The 27,294-nt window shown below is 36.6% G+C and overlaps 3 protein-coding genes across 3 annotated transcripts in view; 2 read left to right on the forward strand and 1 right to left on the reverse strand.

Annotated features, from left to right (window-relative positions):
- Positions 1 to 27,294, forward strand: part of LOC108363135 (cytoplasmic dynein 2 heavy chain 1-like) — a 67,975-nt gene that overhangs the window by 13,909 nt on the left and 26,772 nt on the right. The window contains exons 3-12 of the mRNA XM_017616404.1: positions 9,686 to 9,817; positions 9,880 to 10,399; positions 10,456 to 10,890; positions 11,158 to 11,274; positions 11,330 to 11,443; positions 11,502 to 11,604; positions 11,673 to 11,905; positions 11,970 to 12,192; positions 12,258 to 12,601; positions 12,664 to 13,637. Coding sequence (XP_017471893.1) covers positions 9,686 to 9,817; positions 9,880 to 10,399; positions 10,456 to 10,890; positions 11,158 to 11,274; positions 11,330 to 11,443; positions 11,502 to 11,604; positions 11,673 to 11,905; positions 11,970 to 12,192; positions 12,258 to 12,601; positions 12,664 to 13,637 — 3,195 coding nt within the window. The remainder of the gene's footprint in view (positions 1 to 9,685; positions 9,818 to 9,879; positions 10,400 to 10,455; positions 10,891 to 11,157; positions 11,275 to 11,329; positions 11,444 to 11,501; positions 11,605 to 11,672; positions 11,906 to 11,969; positions 12,193 to 12,257; positions 12,602 to 12,663; positions 13,638 to 27,294) is intronic.
- Positions 6,601 to 9,361, reverse strand: LOC108363133 (uncharacterized). The gene is made up of 2 exons (XM_017616403.1): positions 8,478 to 9,361; positions 6,601 to 7,765 (listed from the first exon to the last, which is right to left on the reverse strand). Exons 1-2 carry the CDS (start codon positions 8,988 to 8,990, stop codon positions 7,733 to 7,735), a joined length of 546 nt encoding a protein of 181 aa, XP_017471892.1. The 5' UTR covers positions 8,991 to 9,361; the 3' UTR covers positions 6,601 to 7,732.
- LOC108363129 (ATP-dependent DNA helicase pfh1-like) lies at positions 22,209 to 24,419 on the forward strand. Its single transcript, XM_017616398.1, has 2 exons — positions 22,209 to 22,284; positions 22,685 to 24,419. The coding sequence occupies exon 2, from the start codon at positions 22,689 to 22,691 to the stop codon at positions 24,402 to 24,404; it is 1,716 nt and encodes a 571-aa protein (XP_017471887.1). The 5' UTR covers positions 22,209 to 22,284; positions 22,685 to 22,688; the 3' UTR covers positions 24,405 to 24,419.

The following is a 27,294-nucleotide window of genomic DNA, read 5'->3' on the forward strand; positions in this document are numbered from 1 at the left end:
GCAGGTTGTCCCATGGGCGTAGCCAGAAAGAAATTCATAAGGGCGCTCGAGAATAATGTCAGAATTCATAAATCCAAAGAAATAAGAGATATGGTGGATAATAACGGATATTTACTGAAATTTTTGCCAGCATACTATCCCATGTTAAAGCCCATAGAAAGGGCATTTTCGAAGGTAAAAGGCATTATTAAGTGGCACAATTACTGAGCGAACACACATAATTAGTCAAAATGACTGTGCGAACTATGTTACGGGCATGATCATCCAAATTCGGAAAGCGACGAATGGACAAGCTCTTAATTCATTTTATAAACTATGACTTAGAGCCGTTTGCATCATGTCTGGTTAAGACTTTCTTCCAGTTAAACATCATAATCGGCATTAGCGGTTCCCTGTTATAAGCAGACGTCGATAACGATGTGTAACTGGGGTAAGTGTTAGACAGACATGGTGCAAATAGCTCTAAATAGCTTAAGTTGATTTCCTTTTCCTTAAATCAATATGTTTAATACATAATTTAAGAATCCCAGTGGGAAAATGTAATGTATGTATAGTAGACTGCATCACTCCCCATACAAAAAAAGTCGGTACTATTTTTCCATTGGAATTATAAAATGTATTATATTTTAAGACGTCCACCAAAATATTTCGGAAAAATATTAAGATTTAAGTGAGCTGGACCGATTTAAAAATACCTCCAAAAATGGGGTTTTTTATGAATAAAAATAGTTTCTTAAAGATTTTTTTTTTAAATCCCCTCAAATGACAAAACGGTTTAAGCTTAAAATATTTGCATAAAAATATTAAAAAAAATAAAAAAAAAATTTGAACGGAATCGTAATAATGGGATTTTTGATGCTGTTTTTTAACTTTTTTCAAAGATTGGTATAGGAAAAACTTGTATAACTGAACCTTAACTATTCCGATTTAGACTTGTGAGATATCATTGGAAAGGTTTTTTCTCACCCTTTTATTTCTTTGCTAATAAACTGATTCAAAGGATGGAAGAGAAAGGTAGGATGAACGAACGTCATTCAAAGTTGAATTAAGATGTATTGGTATTCGAAAAAACAAGATTGGACACGAATGACGTTTTTTTGGCCAGAAATAAAAATAGTGTTAAAATACCTTTCTACTGAGATGCCATAAGTCTAAATCAGAACATTTTTGGCCCAGTTATTCAAGTTTTTCGGAAACCAATCTTTGAAAAAAGTAAAAAAACAGCATCAAAAGTCTCATTCTTACAATTCCGTTGAAAAGATTTTTAAATATTTTTGTGCAGATTTTTTAAGCTTAATCTAATTTGTCATCTGAGGGGACTTTTTTCAAAAAGTTCTTTAAGAAACTATTTTTGTTCATAAAAAACTTAACTTCTTTGGAGGTATTTTCAAATCGGTCCAGCTCGCTTAAATCTTAATATTTTTCCGAAATATTTTTGTGGACATCTTAAAATATAATAAATTTTGTAATCCCGGCGGAAAAATCGCAACTTTGTTTGGTGATGCAGTCTAATGTATAGTAATTGAAAAAATAATCAGTAAAACAACCCTTTTCACATTCGAAAATGCATTTTTCCCCCCAGGGCGATGTCCTAAGAAAAGTGGGGCATTCAATTTTGCATTACCTAGTATTGAGAAATGAATGTGATTTAAATGAAATTTTTGGAACTTTTTGAATATAATAGAATGCTGATTACATATTAAACAGTAATTGGATCTAAAACTCACAAGAAATACATTCGATTATTTATCACTCATGAAATGCATTACTACTCTTCGCACTCGGATGTTTCAACTAATTTGAAAAAAGTTTAATTTAATTTAAATAAAGTTTCATTGCATCTGAAAAAGGTTTCATTTAATTTGAAAAAGGTCTCGCTCCATCTTGAAAAGGTTTTATTTCATTTGAAAATGGTTTCGCTTAACCTGAAAAAGCCTTCATTTAATTAAAAAAAGGTTTCATTTAATTTGAAAATGGTTTCATTTAAACTGAAAATGCTATATACGATGCTCATGGTCGTCAACTCGAAACCCGAGGTGTTGGGATCGAAATAAGGCAAATACATTTCAATATTGTAATGATATTAATGTAGTAATGCTCACAATGCTTCCGAACTACCAGTACAAACCAATCGACTGGCGATGTTCATAGATTCGTCGAAAAATAGTTTGGAAGCGGTTCTCTTGTTTACCGATAATTTAAATAGCTCAGTCACAATTGCAATTAGCACAGTGGTCTCATTGCTGCGTGGTTTAAAGTTGGGCTGGACAAGAAATATGTGCTTCCTGTGCCAATGTGATGCAAGGTACTTTAAGCATGGCAACCAGTATGATAAACGGGACTGGCCGCCGAAAGATGTATCGCGAATCGGGATCAAAATGTAATAAATGTCCCATTGGTACAAGATGTCTCTAAAATATTGTTTACCTCCATTGCACATTAAATTGGATCTGGGCAAAAATTTCATCAAAGCGTTGGTTAAACGGGAAAATAGTCAGCATTAAAGGCCATTTTCATTCGTCTGTGTGATGGAAAAATCAAAGAAGGTAAATATTTTTTACGGTATTTTGTGTTAAATTTGATAAAATATACATGTATTACTTAATGAGCTCCTAGCGTTTATTGACAGCGAAGAAGCAATTGCATGGGATAATTTGAAAGCTGTAATCATTGGTGTCTTGGGTAATCGTCACGAAGATGGATGAAGAATATTGGTTGAAAACATGCTACAGTCGTTCAACAATATTGGCGTAAGCATGTATTTAAAAGTGCATTTCATGCATCATCATCAAGATATATTAGAAAATCAAATGCCCAGTGAATCTGATGAACACGGCGACCATTTTCATCAAGTCGCACCACAGCTCGTTGGCTGATTTATGCTGGAGCCTTGATTCAAATGTGAATGATGAGAGCGATGAATAAAAAAAGAAAAATACATTTTTTAGCAAAATTGTTTCAAAATTTCATAAAATACAGCCATTATTTCCTGATGATGTGGAACAATTGTTAGTCTAATAAATGGCGAAAAGTTGAAATAACATTTTTTCGGTAAAAAAGTGACAAAATATTGCTCAAAATCCACAAATGTGATCGAAATAGTTTGCAAATTGTTTTATGTATTATGATATATGTTTTCTTTAGAGATCCTCTAATTATCGTTGAAAATTCAACGATATATTCTGACTTTCTACATTTTAGGCAAAGTTTTGATTTAAAAATTTTGTATGGGGTCACGGGCCATTGCATTCAGCGTACCCAAATTATCTAGAAGTGGCCTATCTTCCGTCTGTCGAATTTTTCAACTACAACAGTGTAATAATAACCAAATAAATGTATTATTACACTGTGGAACAAATATTAACTCTTTAAGAAACCTAGAGTGCACATATACATACATATCAGGTTTGATAGCTGTTGGTCATACGAACAATGACTCATACTAAGTTTTACTAGATCCATTCGTGTTCTCGAGAAAAAAAATTTCATGATCAATATATCAAAGTATAGCGGCCAAATTTTTTTCTTCAAATTTTGAAAAGCTTTGTATATAACGATAAATTAAAAAAAAAATTGGAGAAAAAAGTTTGACCGCTATACACAGATTTTTGGATCCTGAAAACTTTTTTTCTCGAGAACACGAATTGATCTAGTAAATCTTAATAGGTTTGTTCCACAAGAGCCCGCGGGTGCCCAAAAGAGCCCAGAAAGCGTTCCTCACGCTAGAAAAATGGGTAATAGAGAGCGAATACGTTCTACTTTTGGATCGAGCACAAATGTGCAAAAGGGCAATTAGAAATAACAGCTGTTGTTGTTTAAATGCGAAAGTAAATTTTATAAAACACAACAGTGGAAAATACCACAGAATTTTCAGAAAATGTAGTTATTTGGTAATTTTATTAGCCATATAAGATACATACACGTAACATCATTGTTTATAGCCGATTTGTTGATTCCGGGCACGAAATGTGGTTTTTTGCGTTCCTCACGCTCTGGGCACTTTTGGCACGTGTTGACACATTTTTGACAATTGTGAGAGAGTAACTTATTTTTACGCTCTAATTACCGGAGCAGCCCGGAAAGCTATCAATAGCTATCAAACCTGTGATATGCGCAATCTAGTTTTTTTTGTGTTCCACAGTTGTATGAAAATTTGAATATAATAGCACAATGAAATTATCTTGTCATAAACTAATGCATATTTATAAGATATTTTATATTCTTTTTATAGAGTTAATGAATACAATTATAGGGAGAAACATTAAAGATCTATGATTTGTTTTTCATTTAACTAGCTGAAGTTGAAATACTGCATGTATAATTCTTTTACTGGGGTATATATGGCCCATTCTGTATGGATTCAGCGCGCAAAAAAGTGATGTGTTCGATTTACATATTTCAAACTTCGAGGACATAATCTACGTTCATAAGATACGTATTTTTTTTTCTTTTCCGAAAACACGGTTCTGAAGCCCGTAGCACAGTATCAATGATTAGGTCGTAAAAGCGATATTTAAAAAATTCAAATTTATATATTATTATATGGACATGGTGGAATAAACAAGGTGATGTCAGTTGCATAACCTCACTTTTTTGGGAGCCCCATTTCGGCAATGCCTATAAATGTAGTAAAAAAAGGGGAACATTTTAGGACCATTTTAACGCCCTTTTGAATACTATTTTTAAAAAGTATGTATTAAAGAATTATTTTACCAAAACAACGTTAAAGATAATAAACAATAGTTGTGTTAGGTTTACCCATTTCCAGTAAAATCCAGAAAATTGGTACGAATTTTCATGTTTTGGCAATTTCGTACGCAAAAACTTATTGAGAGAGCGAAACAGCTGAAGTTCCAAGTTTTTACTGCATTTTTAATGGATAAATTTTTACTTGTAACTTGCTGGATGCAATTTAAACTAATAAGGAAACTGTTTTTGGGTTTTTATTATTGAAATTGACCAAATACACCAATTTAAATATAAAATATATTGTTTTATTAGGAATTTGCTGCGAATAAAGAATAAATTGTTCATGAAACTTGGTAATTATTACTGGATTTGCGTTCACGTACTTTTTTGGATATTTTTTCTTTGAGAGCGAATTCGCAGAAATTAAGTCACTGGGGAGTTGCGGGCGAGTTACTGAATAATTTTTTAAACAAACACAACTACTCTAAGTAAGTTTTTTCTTCTTTTTAAAAGACCGATTATTTATGAATTATAAAAAGATTTTCGTAATTTTATTTGTAAAGCACTTGTATTGCAGCCTCTAGTAGGTGAACAGGCACAACTTCCAAAACCTATTAAACAAGAAACGCACTTTTACTGACCATTTTATTAACTACCTGGCCAATTGAATAAACTCACCTGGAACTGAAGTCCACTGCAGCCAAAAATCGCACTTATATCGCAGCTTCTCGCTGAGATAAAAAACCCAATTCACAATCTGTGGAAGGTAAACATAATAAGTTTTATTGGCCACTTGGCATAAGTACTTAAAATTGGTTACCTAAATTTGTAGCCAAAGTCAGGAAAACCTCCAAAAAATCGCAAAATTAAAAGCTGTTGAATATACACACAAATCACAATTTTTGCAAAAAATATTAAATGGAAAAGTCACAACTAAACAGAAATGTCAAGGACAGTGATATTCACTCTTACGTTTTCAGCGCAATACCTAAAAGGAGTTTTTCTAGTGTAGTTTTTGTTCAAGAGGGCATCAATCAGAACGGGGCTACCGAATTTGTCAAAATTACAACAAACACCCCCTAACTGACATCACCTTATTTTTATTTCACCATGTATATGGAGACATTTTTTTTTTTCAAAATTTGAGGAATTTCCTCAGCATTCACATGGCCTTTTTAGATTTAATAGATCAAGTAGGTATTTAATTATATCTAATCTTTTAACTAGAGCTTTTTGTGGAAAGGGCAGATGAGACAAAATGTTTACAAATAAGTAAGGCGTCCATCGTTCCCTGGCCTTTCTTGAACGCAACTTGATGGGCATCAAATAGTTTGTTTGAATGCGCGAACCAGTGTTTTGCTTAAACATGGCAAGAGTGATATTTGTCTATAGTCAGCAATAGAGGTTGCATTCTTCCACGTGTGTGAAAAGATGCCTTGATTTAGGATAGCGTCGTACAGGTCGACCAATCGAGTATTGACTACTAAGGGTAAGCTTTTCAGCAATGAATATGAAATACGGTCACGGCCTGGGGTTTTACCCGACATTGAATAAATAGTTACTTCAAACTCGAAAATGGTAATAGGGGACTCAATTTTTTTGACAGATGGCGAGGGAGAGTTATTTACGTAGTCTTCTCTTAGAGTTAGATTTTTCTCGGCAACAAAATTAAGGTGGAAATTGGAGTCTTTTGAATAGTTTGACCAAGCGGAGCCGAAATGATTTGCCATGTCCGCAGAATAGTAGTGTCTAATAATTTTATAGATGAGGGTGAGAAGGTTCCCGAAAGCATCTTTATATTAGACCAAATTTTTCTGGGGTTGAAATCTGAGGTTATTGTACTAGTCAAATCCTCAAAGCTTTGTCTCTGCGCCTCTTTCAGTGTTTTTTTTTTTGTTAAGTAGGCGTTACTTTTTTTGTATTCCGATAGATTGGGATGGGAATGGGCCAAAGGGTTTGTTTTTTGTTTCGTAGGGCACAATGCTTTTATAATATTTCTTTTGTGTTTAGGGAATAGACAGATGTGCAGCTGTGCGAATAGTTTTAGCTATACTATTGGCCTCTTTGCTGATCGCAGATGACTGGTTGTAGTTTGTCAAGGTTCCTGTTACTGAACGTTGGAAAAGGGCCCTGTGTGCTTTTTCTGTGATAAACTTTGGTTTGGGGGTACCTGGATTGGACGGAGCGGCGACAATTTTAGTAAGAAGGTAGAAATGGTCGCTTCCGTGGAAAAAAGGGGAAAAGAGCTTTGGGACCAAACTAGCCGAGCACATACTTACGTCTGCATACGTAAATGTCTGGTGGGTTGAAAAATGAGTTGGGGCCAAGTCGTTTAATACTATGTAATTATTTAGAAGGATAAAATCGTCTACTCCTTTCCCCTTTGGGTTATCAGAAGTGGATCCCCAAAGGGGGCTCCACGCATTCAAGTCGCCGATCAAGAGTATATCAGTAGTAATACCAGAAGTTATGTCTAGAAGATTTTTGAGATTGAAAGGTTGCCGCAGAGGAATGTAGGATGCAACAATAGTAAATTTGAAACCTAAGTTAACTTCGACGGCAATGACTGATATCGGGGATATAATATCTAGCAATTTGTGGCGAGTTCTGTTTTTTACCATGATTCATATGCCTTGCTTTGAAGTAGTTACTGGGTAGGTTATGGAAATAACTATGAAATGAATTTGAGATAGGTGCAATTCTATTGAAGGGAAAAGTTTTAATTCATTCAAATTGTTATATAGTCCGTGGATATTCCATTGAAGAATATAAAAGGTCATCGATAGGGTTACTAATGTTACTAATCATCATATCTGATCTTTCGCTTTCAGAGTCAGAAGTCAATCGAGTTGGAGAATATAAATAGCGGTTTTGGTTTAAGAGTTCCTGTGTGTAGCGAGTAATATGCGAGGATAATGTAGAGTTAGAAGTCGGTTGTAATCGTGAAGTGTTGTTTGCAGAAGTTGTTAGATTAATGGAAATCGAATGTTGAATACGTTGGATGATGGACTTGGGGATTCGAGAAATATTCCCTCACTTAACTTTATACCAAGATATGTTGATGGCTTCTGGAATTCTGAATGCATCAAAAATAAGGAGGATAACCCCACTTGGGGTTACTTTATTGTCAATTACACAGGGCAACACTGTGCCGCAAATGTGAAAGCTGTTTTTGATAGACTTGTTGGTGCTGATTACGAATACATACGTATAAAGTTTCCATCAGCTCCAGATTTTGAGAGAACGAGGTCAAAGTGTCAAAAAATTGCATTTTTTGCAATATTTGGGAAGCTCTAGCAAAGAAATAAAAGATGACAAAACCTTCCACTTAGGCTTAAATTAAATATAGAGCTCTCAACTATTATCCCTGAAAATACCGTCAGTTTTTGCTGTTCAATAAAGTACTATAAGTTACCATCAGATCAAGGTTTTCAGGGGTTGTAGTCGAAAGTTCAAGCGTTAATTTAAGCCTAAGTGGAGGGTTCTATGTCCTTTTTTTAATTGCGGTAGGTACTCAAACTTCGCCAAAATCAGTTTTTGCTCTTCATTAAACGACTATAAGTGACCATCAGGTCAAGGTGTAGGGAGGGTATTTTCAGGGACAGTAGTCGAGAGTTCTAGCCTTAATTTAAGCCTAAGTTCTCTACAGCTTCTCAAATACTGCGAAAATCGTGATTTTTTGACACTTTGACCTCATTTTTCTCAAGATCTGGAGCTGATGGAAACTTTGTACTTACGGATTCTCAATCAGCACCAAAAAGTCTATCAAAAACAGTTTTAACATTTACCGCACCAAAATTGTTTTCCATTCTGTTGGCCTGTGTTATCATTGTGAATTGGAAACCACTTACTACACCCTCAGTTGATAATTCCTTTACGATTTCCTCATCAGGAAGATATTTTAGAAAAGGGGCGAAGACCGTCCCATTCACAAAATTGAGGTTGTCGCGGTATTTACATGTGATATCGCATATTCCTGGAAGTTGCTTGGCAGCTATAAATTTTTCTGCAGTATGCTTGCCTTTGACCAGTAGAAGAAGATTTCCGTCTCTAAGCTCTGAAATTTGTTCTATGTTCTTCCTTATTACGTTTAGTGATCTTTGTACTGCGAAATATGAATAATGAGAAAGGCGTTTCTGATGATTAGTGGAAGAAATATATTTTGAGATGGATATTGTTTTGTTAAGATGCGGAAGATCTGGAAAATCATTGAATTTTGTTGGACGCTTCTTCTTACGTTTGGGGGAGGACGCAAAGGCAGTGAACCTATTGTCCCCTAAATTATGCGCCCCAGGGGGCATGTTGGGTCTAAATTTAATGGAATCAAATTAAGCACGTGGTACACTTGGCAAACAAGACAAATAAAAAAATTAAACGTATGAAGATTGTTGTTGGGATATAACTGAACCGCGAATGAATATACACAGAGAACACAACCGCAAACACCAACGTATGCTACGAAAGTTAGTCGATGACTGTGCTGATGCTGATTGGAATATACATTGAAGTAAATTTTAATTTTTTTAAATATGGCTTTTACGACCTAATTTTTGATACCGTGCTACGGGATTCAGAACCGTATTTTCGGAAAAAAAGAAAAAATAAGGGTCTCATGAAATTCAACGTAGATTATGACCTCAAAGTTTGAAATAAATCTAACACATCGATTTTTTTTGCTCGTTGAATCGCTACCATGTCAAACTATCGAATGTAAAAATTGGTACTTTTCAAGAGCAAAAAAAAAAAATATTTTAAATGTCATTAGGAAAAGGTATTTTATTCGACACTTTATTAAAGCCAGTATCCTCTGCTTCTAACAAGACTCGAAATTTAACGATTTGCCAACTTGTGTATCATTCAAAACTCATGCGCAATGTATCGCTATTAAAAAAGCATTTTTGCACATTCGATAGTTTGACATGGTAGCGATGACATGTACATACAAATCCTTATACAGTTTTTGCAAATATCGAATTATTTGTCATTCCTTATACAGTAATACAGATTTTCCGCAAGCACAAATACTTGAAACCATGCTAGCCAAGGAAGAGTTTGGCGACCTCGTGTTCAGTTACATAGAGGAACAATTTAAGCCGGCCGTACAGTGGGTCGAAAAAGAGTATCTGTAGTAAGTGTCTTGTGAGTTCAAATAAGAGAATTTACCTTAATAAGTATGAAACTTTACTCAAGCCAAAGCAGCTCCTTACCCCCTTTAAATACTTGGAAGCTCCTGCGCGCCTTACTTTTGCGGTTGAGCGCCGTACAAAGTCGCGATGAGTTTTGTGTGACGCTTTGTCGTACACTTTACGGTTTTTTGCCACCTGAACGACACAATGAATTAGCCAATTTTATATTTGAGCGCGCAAATATTCACATCAGTAATCCAAATCGTGCAGAATTGGCATACTTTAATAACGAACTCAACACAATTGAGTTTTATGAGTCAGATGCCTTACCATTATTTGACGCAAATGAGCTTAACGGTGGGATGCAACTCTTACAGACCGCTGCGGTTAAATCATATTTAAGTACGTTACGCACCTACTTAAGTGCTTCCGCTAACACACCATTCCTAATTGTGGGCCCGACGGGTTCAGCGAAAACGCTGCTGTTGATGCAGGCGGTACAGGAGTATGCTGGCTACAATATAATCATCGTTAACTGTTCTACGCAGCTTACGACCGCCTACATCTTACATTGCTTAAAGCAGGTGTGAATGGTATGTTATAATTTTATGATACGAAATTCTAGCACACATATTTTCAGAACTGCGTCACTGTGAGTGGTCTACGAGGGCGGGAATTCAAACCGAAGCAATTGCGATTGATTTTGTTCTTGAAGAATATTGATCTTTGCTACATCGATGCATGGGGTACAAGTGAAGTTATGGAACTGTTGTTTCAGCTGGTGCAACGCTCCGGTTTTTATGCAGAAAATCTGGAATGGGTGCACATCAGCGATTTGCAAATATGTGGATCCATTTCACAAGCCTCTACATCAGCAATAAGCAGCAGTCTACAGAAGCTACCGCGACGATTTCTCGCAATAAATCAATTCCTTCGCATTAGTAACCCAAACGATGCCGACATGTTCGCCATAGTTCAAAGTCGGCTGGAGCCTATATTAGCAAATGAACACTTCAAAACGCCGGCAGCAAATGTGCAGTACGTTGTGGAAGGTTTGATGGAGTTATTCAAAAAGGTAAGAATCATGTATTGGTGGCAGTAAAAGTGCTAAGCTACATGGATAGAAATAAAAATTTCATTCAAATTGAGCCATGTACAAAAGCCAAAGACAACTCACCAATAAACACTTTACATAATTTGAAAGCTAGTACCACATCAATAAATTATTACAGCACTCATATGAAAAAAGTGTTTCTAGAAATAAGCAACAAGAACCTAAGCTCCTATGAATAGGAATATATGATGAAAAAACGTTATATATTTGTCTATTTCCCCCTTTAAGTTACAAGCAACGTTCAGTGTATCTACACATGGCTGGGAACACTATAATTTTAATCCAAAGTTCGTAATGAAACTGATTCACAATCTGCATTACTATCCTGCTGAAACTTTCAATGAGGTGAGGGAAACACGCAGATGTTGAAATATTCAAATATTATATTCACCTTTTTCAGGCTTTTTGCTCAGAGTTAATCTCCACATTCGAAAATCGCTTGGCCAGTGATGCTGACGTCAGCGAGTTTCAGAGTATATTTAGGCAAACAATGCGCAAGATTTACAGCAAAGAGGTAGAATATTAAAAAACGTCCAATTAAATGGAACATAAACTTAATTTTCCTCATACAGGAAGTATTCTTCGTCCCCAAGTCGCCAAAACACTGTGTCGAATTTCGTGCACTCGCACACGATGAGTGGCAGGAAGAAGTTCAGAAGCAAATTACTATTTGTAGTAAGCAGAAACTAATTTTATATTTATAGTCCATGCCCGCCCTGGCTAATTAAACTTTGACTACTTAGATGCTGAGTCCTTTGTAATCGACGAGCCGATCACTAGGGAGCTGCTCGACTTGGCTTCCAGAGTGGCGCGAGTCCTGGCGCGCGACGAAACACACTTGTTGATGATTGCACGCGCGGGTGGTAGGCATTTGGATGCCCTCTATGTAGCGGCCAATTTGCAGCATTCAAAGTTGTATATTATGCAAGGTGGCGCTGGGTATGGCGTAACGGACTTCTATAACGATTTGAAATTAGTTAGTTCAGCGATAAGTTTAAATTATCATTCACAAAATATGTGTTAAATAAAATCTATTGCAGGCTATGCAAACCGCGGCAACTGAGAACCAGTGCACCTGTTTGCTCATCGATCACTGTTGGATTACGTTTGCCCCAGACATAATGAAGCCCATTGAAGCTGTACTGGAAGGAAGCGAGATACTTGATTTATTCGGCGATGACTTGGAATCGGTAGCGAGTACTCTGAAGCATGCTGCCCAGTCGGAGGGTTTTCAGGAGTCCCTTGGCGCATACTTTTTAAAAAGTACTACCGAATAAATACATTTACATTCTAGAAAAAATATGTCATGCACATAAATTTATTTTCAGGGGCCAAGAAGAATCTACACCTTATCATAACCTTGGATCCGGCCAACCCATCCTTAAACAGTTTATTCAGCAAATTTCCAGCGCTATACCGTAACATGGATATATGTTTTGTACGCACCGCTTCTACTGAAACTCAAAATCAGCTACCAAAGAAATTCATTGAAATGCTTGCCGAAGGGGCGGGTACTAAAGGCAGTGTACCAGTATTCTCGTACTTTACTGATGCTGTAGAATCTTTAGTAACACAGCAGGCGCCGAAGCGCTACTACCAGTTAATACGCTCTTACTACTATATTTATTTGAATTTTGCAAAGGATATAAACAAGAGGTTGGAAAAGTTGCAGGTATGTAAATATGTCGAACAATCATAGCATAATCTATTGTTCCGACTAACTTATTTTACCAGCACGGCGTCGACAAACTAGCCGCCGCTCATAACGTTGTAGACACACTCAAATCCAACGCCAGCCAACAAGAGGAAGCTCTCGCCGACAAACGCAGACTAGCCAATGATGCACTCGAAATGATTTCAGCCACTATGAGGAGTGCCAACGATCAAAAAACTAACATGCTTGAATTAAAGAAAAAGGCCCAAGAGAGCAGTGAGCAGTTGAAAGAGCGTCAGAAAGAGATTCAGCAGGAACTTGCAGAAGTGGAACCCATACTCGCGGAGGCCAGCACAGCAGTGGGTCAAATAAAGTCAGAAGCACTCTCAGAGATTCGATCGCTACGTGCACCACCAGAGACGATACGCGATATACTCGAGGGCGTGTTGCGGTTGATGGGCATACGCGATACCTCATGGAATAGCATGAAGACTTTTTTGGCGAAACGTGGTGTAAAGGAAGATATACGCTCGTTGGACCCAGCTCATATCAATCCGGATAACTGTGCTGCAGTTGAAAAATTGTTGAAGGTTAAGGCGGTATCGTTCGAAATGAAGAATGCAAAACGTGCCTCTGCAGCTGCTGCACCACTTGCAGCTTGGGTAAAGGCAAGTGTGCAATACTCAAAGGTCATACAGAGCATACGTCCGTTAGAGCGGGAGCAAACTGAGTTGCAGCAAAACTTGAATGTAGCCGAGGGCGAAATGCAACTGCTTATGAGCGGCTTGGACGATGTAGATAATCGTGTAAAGCAACTGTCGGCAAAATTGAACTCTTATACGCAGGAAGCAGCAGTATTGGAAATTAAACTAGGCCAAGCGCGAAAGACGTTGAATGCAGCGGAAGTGCTGATTGATAAACTAAGCTCCGAGTTCCACATGTGGAGTAAGCAATTGGAAGAATACAAGGCATCTCATAAAACTTTGGATACCAAATCTCTGCTAATTGCGCTAGCTATCAACTATTTCTCTCATCTGACCTTGGAGCGGAGAAGGTAAGTTGACTTATTATTGATCGCCGGGGACTAGGTGGACACAGTGGACGAAGCTACGGACTTGTCAGAACACCGTACTCCGGACAACGACTGGGTGCCTTCTGATGTCGCCACCTACACAGCGTAAGGGAGCACAAAAATATGCCACAGAAGTGAACACCCCAATAGATCACTGCTAGAGGAGCCTCCGCCCAGGCACGTTAGGGGGCACCTATTCGTGTACAAGGACGCATTCCAGAAATACGCAGACCAACCACTTGACCCGACGACGTACAGACGAGCCATTCCCACGATAGCCCGGTTCTACGTACCGGAATGACTAGGGTTTTACCCCACCAAAGGCTGCTGTTTCGGCGACCTAACCCCGTTTGGGCCGGTGAAAGATCTCAGACGTTGTTCGTTCATAAGGCCAAATCTGCTAAGTATTCTTCTGCTCAGGGCTGGCATCGAGTCAAACCCTGGGCCAAAAACTTACACCTGCTGTGTATGCCAGAGACGACTACACCATAACTACACCTCAGCCAAGAGCAATGCTTGCAACGAGTGGAGTCACATTAGAGTCTGCTCAGGCCTACGTCACGGTCGTAAGCCCCAACTGCGACGCCATCCACTACCACCACAGGGCGGCACTTGCCACAGCAGCGCACACAGACTATGCCGGTTAGGCAACACGCATCCCTCAACAACAACTACTTCTTTTTCTTTTGAATATCAGCACTTGTATTTGTACACCTAAATTGCAAACGTTTAATTTGTTTTTACACCAGAATGGATACAAAATCACCAGTAAAATAAATGTATTTACGCCATATATGTAATACTTCTATATTGGCAGTAAGCTAACTTCTCAATGTGTAATCATTGCGAAATCAAAGCGAGACAGTCTAGTACCGTTTTTGTCAATGTATTGTGTACTTGAGTGCCGTTTTTGTATATGTGTTGTGTACATGTCTATTTATAAACGTATGTGTTCCTTTTCTTTCGTACGTGTTTATTGATATATCTGTACTGTAGTGTTTTCGGACGGTACTAGCTCTTACTGCCAATATAGGAGTATTACATATATGATTTACGCGTATCAAATTGTGATTGTTTTTATTTTATTTTCTGTCTTTATTTGAAAGTTTGGTTTTCGATTGCCAGATGATTTACATTTATACCAAAAATTATAATATGTGGCATATTTGTAGGGGTTTTATTAAAAAATGAAATGGCAGCTTGATTCTCTCACGGCTCTCTTTGCACTTAGAAATTTAACTTAAAGCTGGGTTATGCAAGGCTAAGACTTGACTTGACTTACCTAGAAACTTAGAAACGATTACTCAGCGTGTCACCTATTACCTTTTTTTTCTTTTGAATATAAGCACTTGTATTTGTACACCTAAACTGCAAACGTTTAATTTGTCTTTACACCAGAATGAATACAAAATTACCAGTAAAATAAATGTATTTACCAGAGACCGTACCGGTTATGCATTTTATAATAAAAGTTAAAAAATTTAAGTTATTTTTTTACTTCTATCATTTTGAGCAAATAAAACCGATTATTTCTGCTTTTTATTTTTTTAAGGCAAAAATAAAAGTTAAAATTTGCCTTTTATTTTTTCGAGCAGAAAATAATCGGTAATTGTTGACTTTTATTTTTTCAGGCAAAAATAAAAGTCAAAGTTAAAAATCAAGTATTCCAGAGCTGTGTATATTCGAATATGAAAGTTTTGAAGCTCCTACATGGATTTTAATAACCCCTATACCCAAATACCAGAGATAGTTCAAATCTATATACATACATATGTATACATACAATACATGAAGTGAACATGAGTTTTTGTTAACGGCATCAGATCTGCACCGATTATTCGATTTTAAAAACTGAGGTGCCAAATTAAAGGGCTTAGCCTCTAGATGTATATGGGTAAATCCAGAAAATGGTCCACCAGAAGTAAAAAAAATATTTGCTGCTATCGTAAATCGATTATTCGATTTTAAAAACTGAGGTGCCAAATTAAAGGGCTTAGCCTCTAGATGTATATGGGTAAATCCAGAAAATGGTCCACCAGAAGTAAAAAAAATATTTGCTGCTATCGTAAATCGATTATTCGATTTTAAAAACTGAGGTGCCAAATTAAAGGGCTTAGCCTCTAGATGTATATGGGTAAATCCAGAAAATGGTCCACCAGAAGTAAAAAAAATATTTGCTGCTATCGTAAATCGATTATTCGATTTTAAAAACTGAGGTGCCAAATTAAAGGGCTTAGCCTCTAGATGTATATGGGTAAATCCAGAAAATGGTCCACCAGAAGTAAAAAAAATATTTGCTGCTATCGTAAATCGATTATTCGATTTTAAAAACTGAGGTGCCAAATTAAAGGGCTTAGCCTCTAGATGTATATGGGTAAATCCAGAAAATGGTCCACCAGAAGTAAAAAAAAATATTTGCTGCTATCGTAAAGTTATAGGGGCAAATAGTTTCTTTCGTACCTCTTTTATTCGAATCAAGTTGATATTTTTTTTTTGTTTATTTACACGGCCCACAAATGTATTTCTTCTAAGTCTGGCTTCTGCTATGTACTCGCTATGTGTTTTTTTGTTTGTTTTCATAAACTCCGTTATGCCCATATACTAAAGTTCTGCATCTAATTTTTTCTCTATTACTGAGATCTCTCTTGACTCTGTGATCTGGTGTTATGGCAATACTAAGAGCACAATCGTATAACTGCAAATCATGAATTTAGTTTAGGCGCTCAGTACATAACGTCCGTAACGAAAAATAACGTTTATTTTGTGCAAAACGAATGTGGTGGGATCAAAGAAACACAGCTCGGTCATTTCTAAAGTAATTTTCATTAGAGCTGCAAGGAAAAAAATCGAAGTACTCAGGAAAGCTAATCCGTATAACAATTTTGATCTCTTAATTTTCGTAACGTCCGAACGGTAAGTTTTGATATTACTTATTTGATTGAAATAGTGAAGCATTTTTTTTAATTGAATAGATGACTAAGACGGCAGCAGAAAGGGCAAAGGCGTGGAGATCAGCTATAAAAAAAGACGACTTAAAATCCAAGACACATGAAGCAAAGGAAGCCATTAGGAAGCGAAATTATAGGAGAAATATGAAAGTTCGAGTAAGTGGTGACTCTTCGCTCGCTAAAAAACTAAAAGCAGAAAACTGCAAGCGCCAAATGGCATTTCGAGAAAGAAAAAAAGAAACAGCTATTACAGTAGTCAAGCCGTACAGCTGTAAACAAACTTTAGGAAAAGCACTTCAAAAAGTAAAACGAGCTTTACCACAAGACATTAATAGGAAGTGCAAACTAATTGAGATCCTTTATGAAGAATATGTAAAAAAGAGAGTTACTGATTGTGCACCAGAAAAAAAGAACGAAGAAGAAGACGTTAAAGTTATACATGACTTTTTTGCTCGAGATGACATTTCAGTACAAACGGCATGTCGAAAAAAGACTGTCTTAAGGGGCAGTGACTCACTACTTGCAGCTAAGCGTTACATGGTTATGACTGTAAATGAAGCATATCAATTGTTCAAAACTGAATTCGCCGAAACAAGTATATCGCGAACAAAATTTTACGACAATAGACCAAAAACCGTACTTATGAGCAAAGACATGCCCCATAACATGTGTGTTTGTAGATATCACGCAAACTTTTCCTTTTTGTTAGAAGCAATGAATAAGAAAATTTCATCATTTCCTACTAAGTTTGATGATTTTTTAAAAAATGTCTGTTGCGATATCAAAAGTGAGAGGTGTATGTCAAATGAATGTGAAGATTGCGAGTTCAATATAACATCTAGTTTAATTCCCACACGTTTCCTTAATAAACTGGATGAAACTATTAAGTGGAAGCAGTGGCGGACAGTTGATGATCTAATGCTTTTAAGTATATCCGAAGAGTCTATGAGGGAGCTTATTTTCGAAATCGAATCGCAGTTGCGTAATTTTAAGCTTCACACGTTTATTAAGCGCAGTCAACAAATATACTTTGAAGATCTAAAAATTAATCTTAAATCTGGAGAACTAGTAATCCAAATAGATTTTGCGGAGAACTATAGGCTTACAGTGCAAAATGAAGTTCAGTCTGCCCATTATAGTTACACACAAGTAACACTCTTTACATGTGTGGCATGGCTCGATGGTCGGGTACACTCTTTTGTTATTGTAAGCGATAGTTTGGCACATAGCAAAAATGACGTTTACTGCTTTTTTTCTGAAACTGTAACAGAGTTACAGCAAAGATATGTTATTTCAAAACTTTTGTATTCTCGGATGGATGCAGCAGTCAACTTAAAAATAGGTTCATTTTAAGGACCATCCCACACTTTGCTCAACGCTTCAATGTGGACTTCTTGCAGTGGAANCAACGAGAAAAATTTCGTGTGCGTTTTTAAAGTAGTGACGTGTTTTTAAAAATTTTAAATTTTGGAAATTGGCCATAAACAATAAAAACATCACAGGCCTGAAAACACCCAACTGCCGAGAAAGCTCCAGGACAATCTTACCACAACTTCTGAGCCAACAAGATAACGGAAGACCCCCATTCGGCAAATCATCGAACAAATAGTTGGAAGCAGAGGTGCAACGAGCGGAGAAACTCTTCATAAGGAAAAATATTTTTAGGTATTTAAGCAATTTAATTTTAATTTAGATAAAGTATAATGCCTAGATTATNTAAGTTTTATTTTTTGCTCGGAAAATAATCGTTATTTCTTGAGTTTTATTCAATTACTTGGAAGTGGCAATGACATCGAAGTCAAAACCAATAAAAATAAATATTTTAATAAAAAATTTGCGTTGTTTGTTCAACTTATTTTATTATTCAATAAAAACCGTATACATTTCTTAACTTTTTACTCATAATTTCTACTGGGGGAAAATATCTGTAACGTCCGTCACGTAACGTCCGAACAAATTACATTGTTAACTGCGAAATTTATAGCTCGTATTTCAAAACTAAACAACACTTTTTACAAAGCTTGATTATTTTGCTACATCCCTTTCTTTTTAACTTTTGTTGTGAAATTGATAAATTCGCTAACCTAACCAAAAATTGTCAATAACCTCAAAACCACTTNTCAGCCGAGCAAGACAGAAATACCCGAGAGCATATCTCTCGACGCGAGAAACCCTCAATATCGCGCTATTGAGCAAAGTAGATATACTCACCAACGTAGGTCTCGCCGGGAAAATCCCCAAATTCGCTCAGCCGAGCAAGACAGAAATACCCGAGAGCATATCTCTCGACGCGAAAACCCTCAATATCGCGCTTGTGAGCAAAGTAGAGATACTCACCAACGTAGGTCTCGCCGCGGAAATTCTCAAATTCGCTCAGCCGACNCAATATGTGTTCATTAATAGAAATAAATGGCCTGAACAAGCGTCCGAACGTAACATCCGAACGCCAGGATTTGCCCATATACCATAAGGCATGACTTTTTTGAATAGGGTTGCCACCTTTTTTATACCCGAGCGCACTTGTGCACAATGGTATATTAATTTTGTTCACATAACGGTTGTTTGTAACAGTCAAAACGAATCGAGATAGATATAGACAAATGTATACATAAATGCTCAGAAAGAATAGAGAAATCGATTAAGCCATGTCTGTCTGTCNCTCGCAATACTATAGCTCACAGAATTCTTCGCAGTAGAAATGAGTATAGGGCTTCGGAGCGCTTGCGTGAACGTACTCAAAGGTATCAAGCTCGTACGGATAGTGAGCGAAGGGAAAATTAGCGTGTTAGGGAAACGGATCGTCGACGGGTTATTAGACGAGAAGCTAGGGAAGAAAGACCTGACTTGAGACGTGATGTCCAAAGTCGAGTTCGTCTCCATCGAGTTGACATATCGAACAGGCGAATCGAAAATGAACGTCAGGCGGAGCGAATTAGATCAAATAGAGAATATAGTCCCGGTTTTCCAGCTCAAAATCAAGACAGCGTTACTGACTTTAGACGTACCTATTTCGATAATATCAAAAAAGGACCCATAACAGTTTGTATTTGCTGTCGGGGTCTATGGTTTCCCCATCAGGTACGGTCATTAAATTTCAATGCAGTTTCTCGAAGTCCCCACCCGAATGTTGCATCCGCCTTTTATTTATCAGAAAAATTTCCATCGGAGGATGGAGATTATAGTTTTTGTATAACCTGCAGAAATGCAATTGTGAACAAAAGGCTTCCTCATTTATGTTTAGCTAATGGGTTAGATTTTCCAGAAATCCCCGAATGTCTGAAAAATCTAACACCAATAGAAGAACGCCTGATTATGCCTAGATTACCGTTTATGACGATTCGTCCATTGGGGTATCAGGGCCAGAGTTCATTAAAAGGTGCTGTCGTTAATATCCCTATTTCTGTGAATGACATTGTAACAAATCTTCCTCGATCATTTGATCAGACGCATGTCATTCAAATTCATTTGAGAAGGCGTATGGAATATAATCATGACTATATGACTGATACCATACGACCTGCAAAGGTTATGGAGGCTTTGCGGTTTCTAGTAAATACCCCTTTATACCGTGAGCACAATATTCAAATTAATGAAAATTGGATTTCGAGTTTCAATAGCCAGGAAGAAGTTCCGTTTATTGCATCAATTGAAGATGCACCATTAGTCGAAAATATAAATGAAGGACAAGTGATTTCGCATAATAGTGCTTCAACTCCTCGTCCATCCCTCGATCCAGTTCTTGAAGAACTTAATGTGGCTGGTCAAGAAACTCTTCTTGATAATATTCCCGTAGAAAATTTGGATATTAACCGTTTGGTTATAGCTCCCGGCGAGGGCCAAAGGCCTCTTGATGTAGTACAGGACAACGATTCAGAAGAACTGTCATTTGCTACAATTTATGCTGGGCAAAAGCGTACTTGTACAGAGACTTACAATAAAATTGTTCGATCTGAAATCCGTCGGTATGATAGAAGAGCATGTACCATACCAAAGATATTTTACAACTACAAAAAGCTCGAATTGCTGCAAATTAAGAACAGCACTTCCATTTGCCTTCGAAAATTTGCCGGTTCTAATCGAGTAACAGCTCAAAATCTATTAAATGAAAATTTTGTCCAAAACATGATTCAACACGATGATGGCTACAAAGTTCTCAAAGGTGTGAGGTCTTCTCCCGCCCACTGGGAGGCGGAGAAGAAAAAGGCTATTGCTATGATTCGGCAGTTTGGTCTCCCCACCTTCTTTATTACACTATCAGCTGCTGAGTCCCAATGGCTTGAGCTTTTAGTGATTTTATCAAAAACAGTTGATACTAGAGATATTTCCGAGGACGAAGCAAGCGATTTGTCAACTCAAGAGCGATATCGCCTTATCCGTTCAGATGCAGTGACGTGTGCTAGATACTTCGATTATCGGTACCGTCAAATGTTAAAAATTTTCAAACAAAATGGAGGTATCTTTGATGAACATTTTGTTACACATTTTTATTGGAGGGTTGAATTTCAACAGAGAGGTTCTCCCCATGTACATGGAATGTTTTGGCTTAATAATGCCGCTAAGATCGATCTTCAAGATCCCCAAACCTTCCCGAATGCTATTGATTTCATAGATACGTACATTTCTACGGAGGGCACCGTAAGCCACTTACAAAATTATCTAGGTTATCAAAAGCACAATCACAGTCGGTCTTGTGCAAGGGAAATAAGAGGACAGCAAATTTGTCGTTTTGGTATTCCATACCCACCCATGCCTTCTACACAAATTTTGTTGCCCCTTCCGGAAAATGAAGAAAACTTAGAACTTCATAGGGAAAACTATTCGAAAATTCAAAACTTTTTGAATTCGAATCTACCATCATCTGAAATATTAAATTTAAATAATTTCGATAGTTTCCTGGCAGATCCTAGATTAAACATTTCATTTGATCATTATATACTTGCGCTAAGATCGAGTTTATCAAAACCTAAAATCTTCTTGAAAAGGAAGTTGGTGGATCGATCAATTAATGCTTACAATCCTACCATTTTAGAGCTCCATAAAGCCAATATGGATATTCAGTTCATATTAGATGCTTATGCTTGCTGCTCTTATATAATAAATTACATAAATAAATCGAATAGAGGAATTTCTAGGCTCTTAAATGAAGCCATATCAGAAGTAAATGCTGGTAACTATACTATTAAGCAGAAACTTCAGCATATAGGTCATAAATTTATTTCTGGTACAGAAATATCCGCCCAAGAAGCAGTATATTGCAGTATTGGGCTTCATCTTTCAGAAGCAAGTAACGCGGAGATATTTATAAATACCTCTCGTCCTGAAGATCGAGTGCGGATGGTAAAACCAAGAGCACAACTTCAGAATCTTCCTTCGGACTCGACCGACATATTTGTTTCAGGAATTTTAGAGCATTATGTTCACCGACCGAATGAACTAGAAAATGTTTGCTCTTGCTGATTTTGCATCCTTATACACATATAAAAAAACAAACAGAAGGGCGGAAGAAAGTGATGGTAGTGAAGACGAGAGAGAGGAAGATAATTTCATTGGACGTGGGAATGCGCTTCCCCTGAGAGACGGTACTGGTTTCGTTAAGAAACGTACCAAACCATGTGTCATTAGGTCCAGGAGATTTAGTCCTGATACTGCTAGAAGTGATTACTTCAGGGAAATAGTCATGCTTTACCGTCCATGGCGAGATGAAGAGCGAGAAATTATTCTTAACGATAACGAGGAAACTTGTGTAGCACATCATATTTCAATAGAGGAAAATCGAAGGAAATATGATGTATTTGAGCAGCGCGAGCTTGAGAATGTTTTAGATCGACTTCGAGAAGAAGTAGATTTTGAAGTAAATGAGCCAAATGTCCAACCTGTAGTAGATAACGAGTTTAGGATCTTAGGGCTCCCGGAAGTAAACTCTGGCTTGAATTTGCTAGACCTGCATGGAGAAGACCCGTCAACGAATGAAAGTGACTCTGATGGTAATATTAGGCTAATAAAACTTCCGCCCTTAATTCCCGCAGAAGAACTTTTTTCATTAGTTCGAAGTCTAAACGTTAAGCAGAGAACGTATATGACACATATGCTACACAAAATCAAAACAAATCAGCCATTTTATGAGTTTGTGGGAGGTGGAGCAGGAGTTGGTAAGAGTCGTTTGATATCAGCTATGTATCAGACTCTTAACCATCGTTTGAACTCCGTGCCTGGATCCAACCCGAGTTCCTTGAAAGTTTTGCTTAGTGCCCCTACAGGAAAAGCAGCGTTTGGAATTGGTGGATTAACACTACATTCTATATTCTCACTACCTGTGAATCAGTCAAATCGAGACTTGCGACCACTCAGTAACGATTTAGTTAACTCAATTTACTCCAAGCTGATTGATTTGAAGTTAATAATCATTGATGAAATATCAATGGTAGGAGCTAGAATGTTTAGTTCAATTGACGCTAGACTTAAGCAAATTTTCAAAACCAACAGTCCTTTTGGAGGTATTTCAGTCATTCTTTTCGGGGATTTGAGGCAACTTTCTCCTGTCGGAGACAGATGGATTTTCTCTCCCAACCCAAGCGACAATTATAGCGTTTTAGTTGGTTCCCTTCTATGGGAGTTGTTTAAATATTTTGAGTTAACTGAGGTGATGAGGCAACGTGGGGATCAACCTTTTGCTATCGCATTAAATAATATGGCTTCCGGCATTATGACAAGTGCGGACATATCTTTAATCAATAGCCGAATAGTTAGCTTAAACCAAGTTCCCAATGAAGCCATTCATTTATTTTGGTCTAATGAAGAATCCAATAATTTTAATGCCCTTAAACTTAGTCAGATCTCAACTTCAGCCATTTTATCTACTGCCAAAGATGTTGTTAAAGGTATTGCTATCGGAGGACAAACTTCCAATATTTTAGATAGGGTCAAGCTTTTTAAAAATTCTGAAACTCAGGGCCTGTCGTATAACTTGACATTGAAGACTACTGCCAAATATATGATAACTGTTAATATCAATACAGGTGATGGGTTAGTAAATGGTGCAACTGGCCAACTGATGCATATTGATTTCGAATCATCGATGCCATCAACTCTTTGGCTAAAGTTTTTGGAACCATCAGTGGGTTTGTTGGCTAGATCAAGAAAGTCTCATCCTAGTGATGCTTCTTGGACGCCAATTGAAAAAACAGTGAGGACTTTTCAATATAAAAGGAATGAGCAAATAACTGTTGAAAGAAACCAATTTCCTGTTGTTCCAGCGGAGGGAATAACGATTCATAAAAGCCAGGGTGCGACGTATAGCAAAGTGGTTGTACATACCCGAGCTAGAATGCCCAGAGCAGCATTGTATGTAGCTTGCAGTAGAGCCACTAGTGCTGATGGTCTATTTATATTAGGAAATTTTGTGCCCCCATGTCCATTTACAGAATCAGATCCTGTATTCAAGGAACTGGTTGACTTGAAAACGTCAAAATCCTTAACATCCACTTTTAGTTTCATGCTCTCTCGAACATCAAAACTTCAAATAATTTATCATAATGCCCAGAGCCTTCATGCTCATATTGATGATGTTAGAAGCGATTATTTGATGATGACTTCGGATATATTATGTTTCGTCGAGACATGGAGCTATCCCTCCGAAAATTTTGAAATTCCCGGCCTTTGTCAATTAAATGATCTAAGGATAGATAGCACTACAACGCGGAATAGAAACAAACGGGGCATTTTAGTGTATGCAAAGACTGAAATGGCTTCATCCATTCAACTTTGTAGAACCATTCAAAAGTATTCTCTTCGCAAGACTTAAGAAGCGATATTGTTTAACCACGATAATATATATGTGCTGGTGCTTTACAGAAATTCAAATTTCCCTATTGGAGACTTGGAAGCAGAATTACGTGACATTATCTGCAACGACTTTGAGAATAGGGAAATTATTATTGTGGGGGATTTCAATCTATGCCTTAAGACTACTACGAATAGAATTGCACATCTTTTAAGAGAAAACAATTTTAGTTCGTTATTAGATCTACAATATTCGACTACAGCTATAGGGTCTCAAATTGATTGGGCGTTCTCGAACATGGATAGAGACTTGATTAGCGCAATAACTTATGAAACGATTCACAGTTACCATGATGGCATTTGCATTTCTGTAGGTTATTCAAATGTTTGATCCTAGTTTTTCTGACTGTTCTGCTAAAATTAAGTAATTTTTAAAACATAAGTACTTTTAGTAAAATAAATAAATAAATAAATAATTTTATTATTACATGCTCATAAGTAAACCTTGAATATTAAGCAAAGCAAATCATGTAGTTTGTATAGTTATATTGTTATAAGTCTGTAAACTATAAAATCTTTTTAGGTTTGTAAAAATATACGAAATTTATTTCAAAACTATTTTAAGATCTTTATTGTTAAGAACTTCTGCTTTGCAATTCTTTCTATTTATCACATAACTAATGCTTATGACTATATCTATAAATATTGTAATATATTTTTAATTAAATCTTGTAAAAATTATTCCAAACTTTATTTATTTCAAATTAGCATGTACGCCTAGTCAATCAATCTCGGTTTTAATCGAACTTAGTATTTTTATGATTGAACGTACTTATATGTCAAAATTCTTAAAAGGCATATAAAACCCGATAAAGCTATGCCAGATTTAACGTCCGTCCGTCCGTCCGCCCGTTTACAAGATAATTCGAGCAAAACTTGAGATATCTCAACGAGATAGAAAGCTTGGTATTGAAATGGACAATAACCGCGTCTCCCTCCCAAATAACAGCATTTTCAAACATTTAAATCTACGGTATTTTCGTAACTACTGGAGTACAAAATAAGATTATTATAAATTTTTGAAAAGTGGGCATGCCCCAGCTAACTCTGTGGTTAAAATTCATAATCGCCCAAGATGAAACCTCTGATTTCGAGCAAAAGCCGGGGATCGAGCCTAAGTTTCGACTAACATTAAAAACAAAAGTTTTTTCTAAAAGCGATCGCCCCTCGGCAGGTAATTGCAAACATGTGAGTGTATTTCTGCCATGAAAAAACAGCTTCCCATAAACATACAATCGCCGTTCGGAGTCGGCGTAAAAGTGTAGGTCCCTCCCCTATGTGTAACAACATCAAGGCGAACGCCACAAATCAGAGGAGATGGTCAAGCACTAGCAAGCATCAATACATTACATGCATAAAAAGAACATAACGCGAGGGTATGTAAAATTCGGTTTCGCCCGAGTTTAGCCTTTCTTACTTGTTTAAATTATAAAATCTATTCTATCTATCTATCTACTCTATCTATGCCCTTCTATTTGGCACCTCTTCTGTTTTAATACAACGAACGGTGTAAATCTTCTATTTTAGAAGCAGGTGGCAACCCTATTCAAAAAATTTAGATCTTCTTGCACATCTACAGGCCTAGCTCTTTCATTTGGCAACTATACTGTTTTAATACAACGAACGGTGCAGATTTTATAATTTAAAAAATTTGGCAACCCTATTCAAAAAAGTCATGTCCGTTTACACGGATAAAATCCGGAAAGTATGGATATCCGATTTATATTCGTTTGTGCAATTATTCGAATATCCGGATTTTTTGTTTATTTTTACGAAACGATATTTTTATTTCCCAATACCAGGCGCTCATATAGATGAAGTAGCACGTTTTCTATAAACATAAATTTTTTTGTAGAGCTTTTTATTTCGTTTGTAGGAGCCTTTGAAATACATAAAGGCTGCGTTTCTTTATACATTCCGGATAATCCCATTTCACAGCCGGAATAAACAGAATGTGTTTGAAATATACGTTAACATATCATCAGGAACGTTCTAAAGAATAAGTAAACAAAAAAGTTTATTCCAAACGTTCAGAATGAATAAGGAAATGCAGCCAAAGTAGAATTTTGGAAATAAAAAATTTGTTACTTCACATGTATGAGCGCCTGGTATTGGGAAATGAAAATGTGGTTTAGATCAAATAAAACTGGTAAATAAAAAAGAGTGAACGCAGGAAAATGTCACATTTGACCTAATAAAAAATAAGGATATTCGAATATCCGAATATTATCTTACCTTCCGGACTACCCGGGTTTTTCGTTATGGTTTCCGGATATTCGAATATTCGGTTTATCCGGATAGTTGAAAAATCCGGATGAAATTCCCAGCCCTGATACATATATATAAAGATTTGAACTATCCCTGGTATTTGGGTATAGGGGTTATTAAAATCCATGTAGGAGCTTCAAAACATTCACGTTCGAATATACACAGCTCTGGAATACTTGATTTTTAACTTTGACTTTCATTTTTGCCTGAAAAAATAAAAGTCAACAATTACCGATTATTTTCTACTCAAAAAAATAAAAGGCAAATTTTAACTTTTATTTTTGCCTTAAAAAATAAAAAGCAGAAATAATCGGTATTATTTGCTCAAAATGATAAGTCATATTTTTAAAAGTCATGGAGAAATCAGAATCTACAATGAGAGACGAGTCTAATGGTACCTTTGAAAAAGCTATAGCATAATTTTTTCGCTACGCCTTTTTGATATCAAAAATTTTAAAATAACTTTTATTTTCAGTCTCTGGTATTTACGCGTATAGAATTGTGATTGTTTTTATTTTATTTTCTGTCTTTATTTGAAAGTTTGTTTTTCGATTGCCAGATGAATTACATTTATACAAAAAATT

Source organism: Rhagoletis zephyria, unplaced genomic scaffold, assembly GCF_001687245.7.
Source record: "Rhagoletis zephyria isolate East Lansing unplaced genomic scaffold, Rhagoletis_zephyria_1.1 Rzeph_scaffold_01197, whole genome shotgun sequence".
Lineage (NCBI taxonomy): Eukaryota > Metazoa > Arthropoda > Insecta > Diptera > Tephritidae > Rhagoletis > Rhagoletis zephyria.

What these genes read in the sequence shown, in the direction of transcription:
- LOC108363133 (XM_017616403.1), bottom strand. Translation starts at nt 8,990, where the DNA reads ATGCCCCCTGGGGCGCATAATTTAGGGGACAATAGGTTCACTGCCTTT. An exon ending in TGGAAAACAATTTTGGTGCG is followed by an intron (nt 7,766 to 8,477) that starts GTAAATGTTAAA and finishes TGATGCATTCAG; the next exon opens with AATTCCAGAAGCCATCAACA.
- LOC108363129 (XM_017616398.1), top strand. Translation starts at nt 22,689, where the DNA reads ATGCTACACAAAATCAAAACAAATCAGCCATTTTATGAGTTTGTGGGA.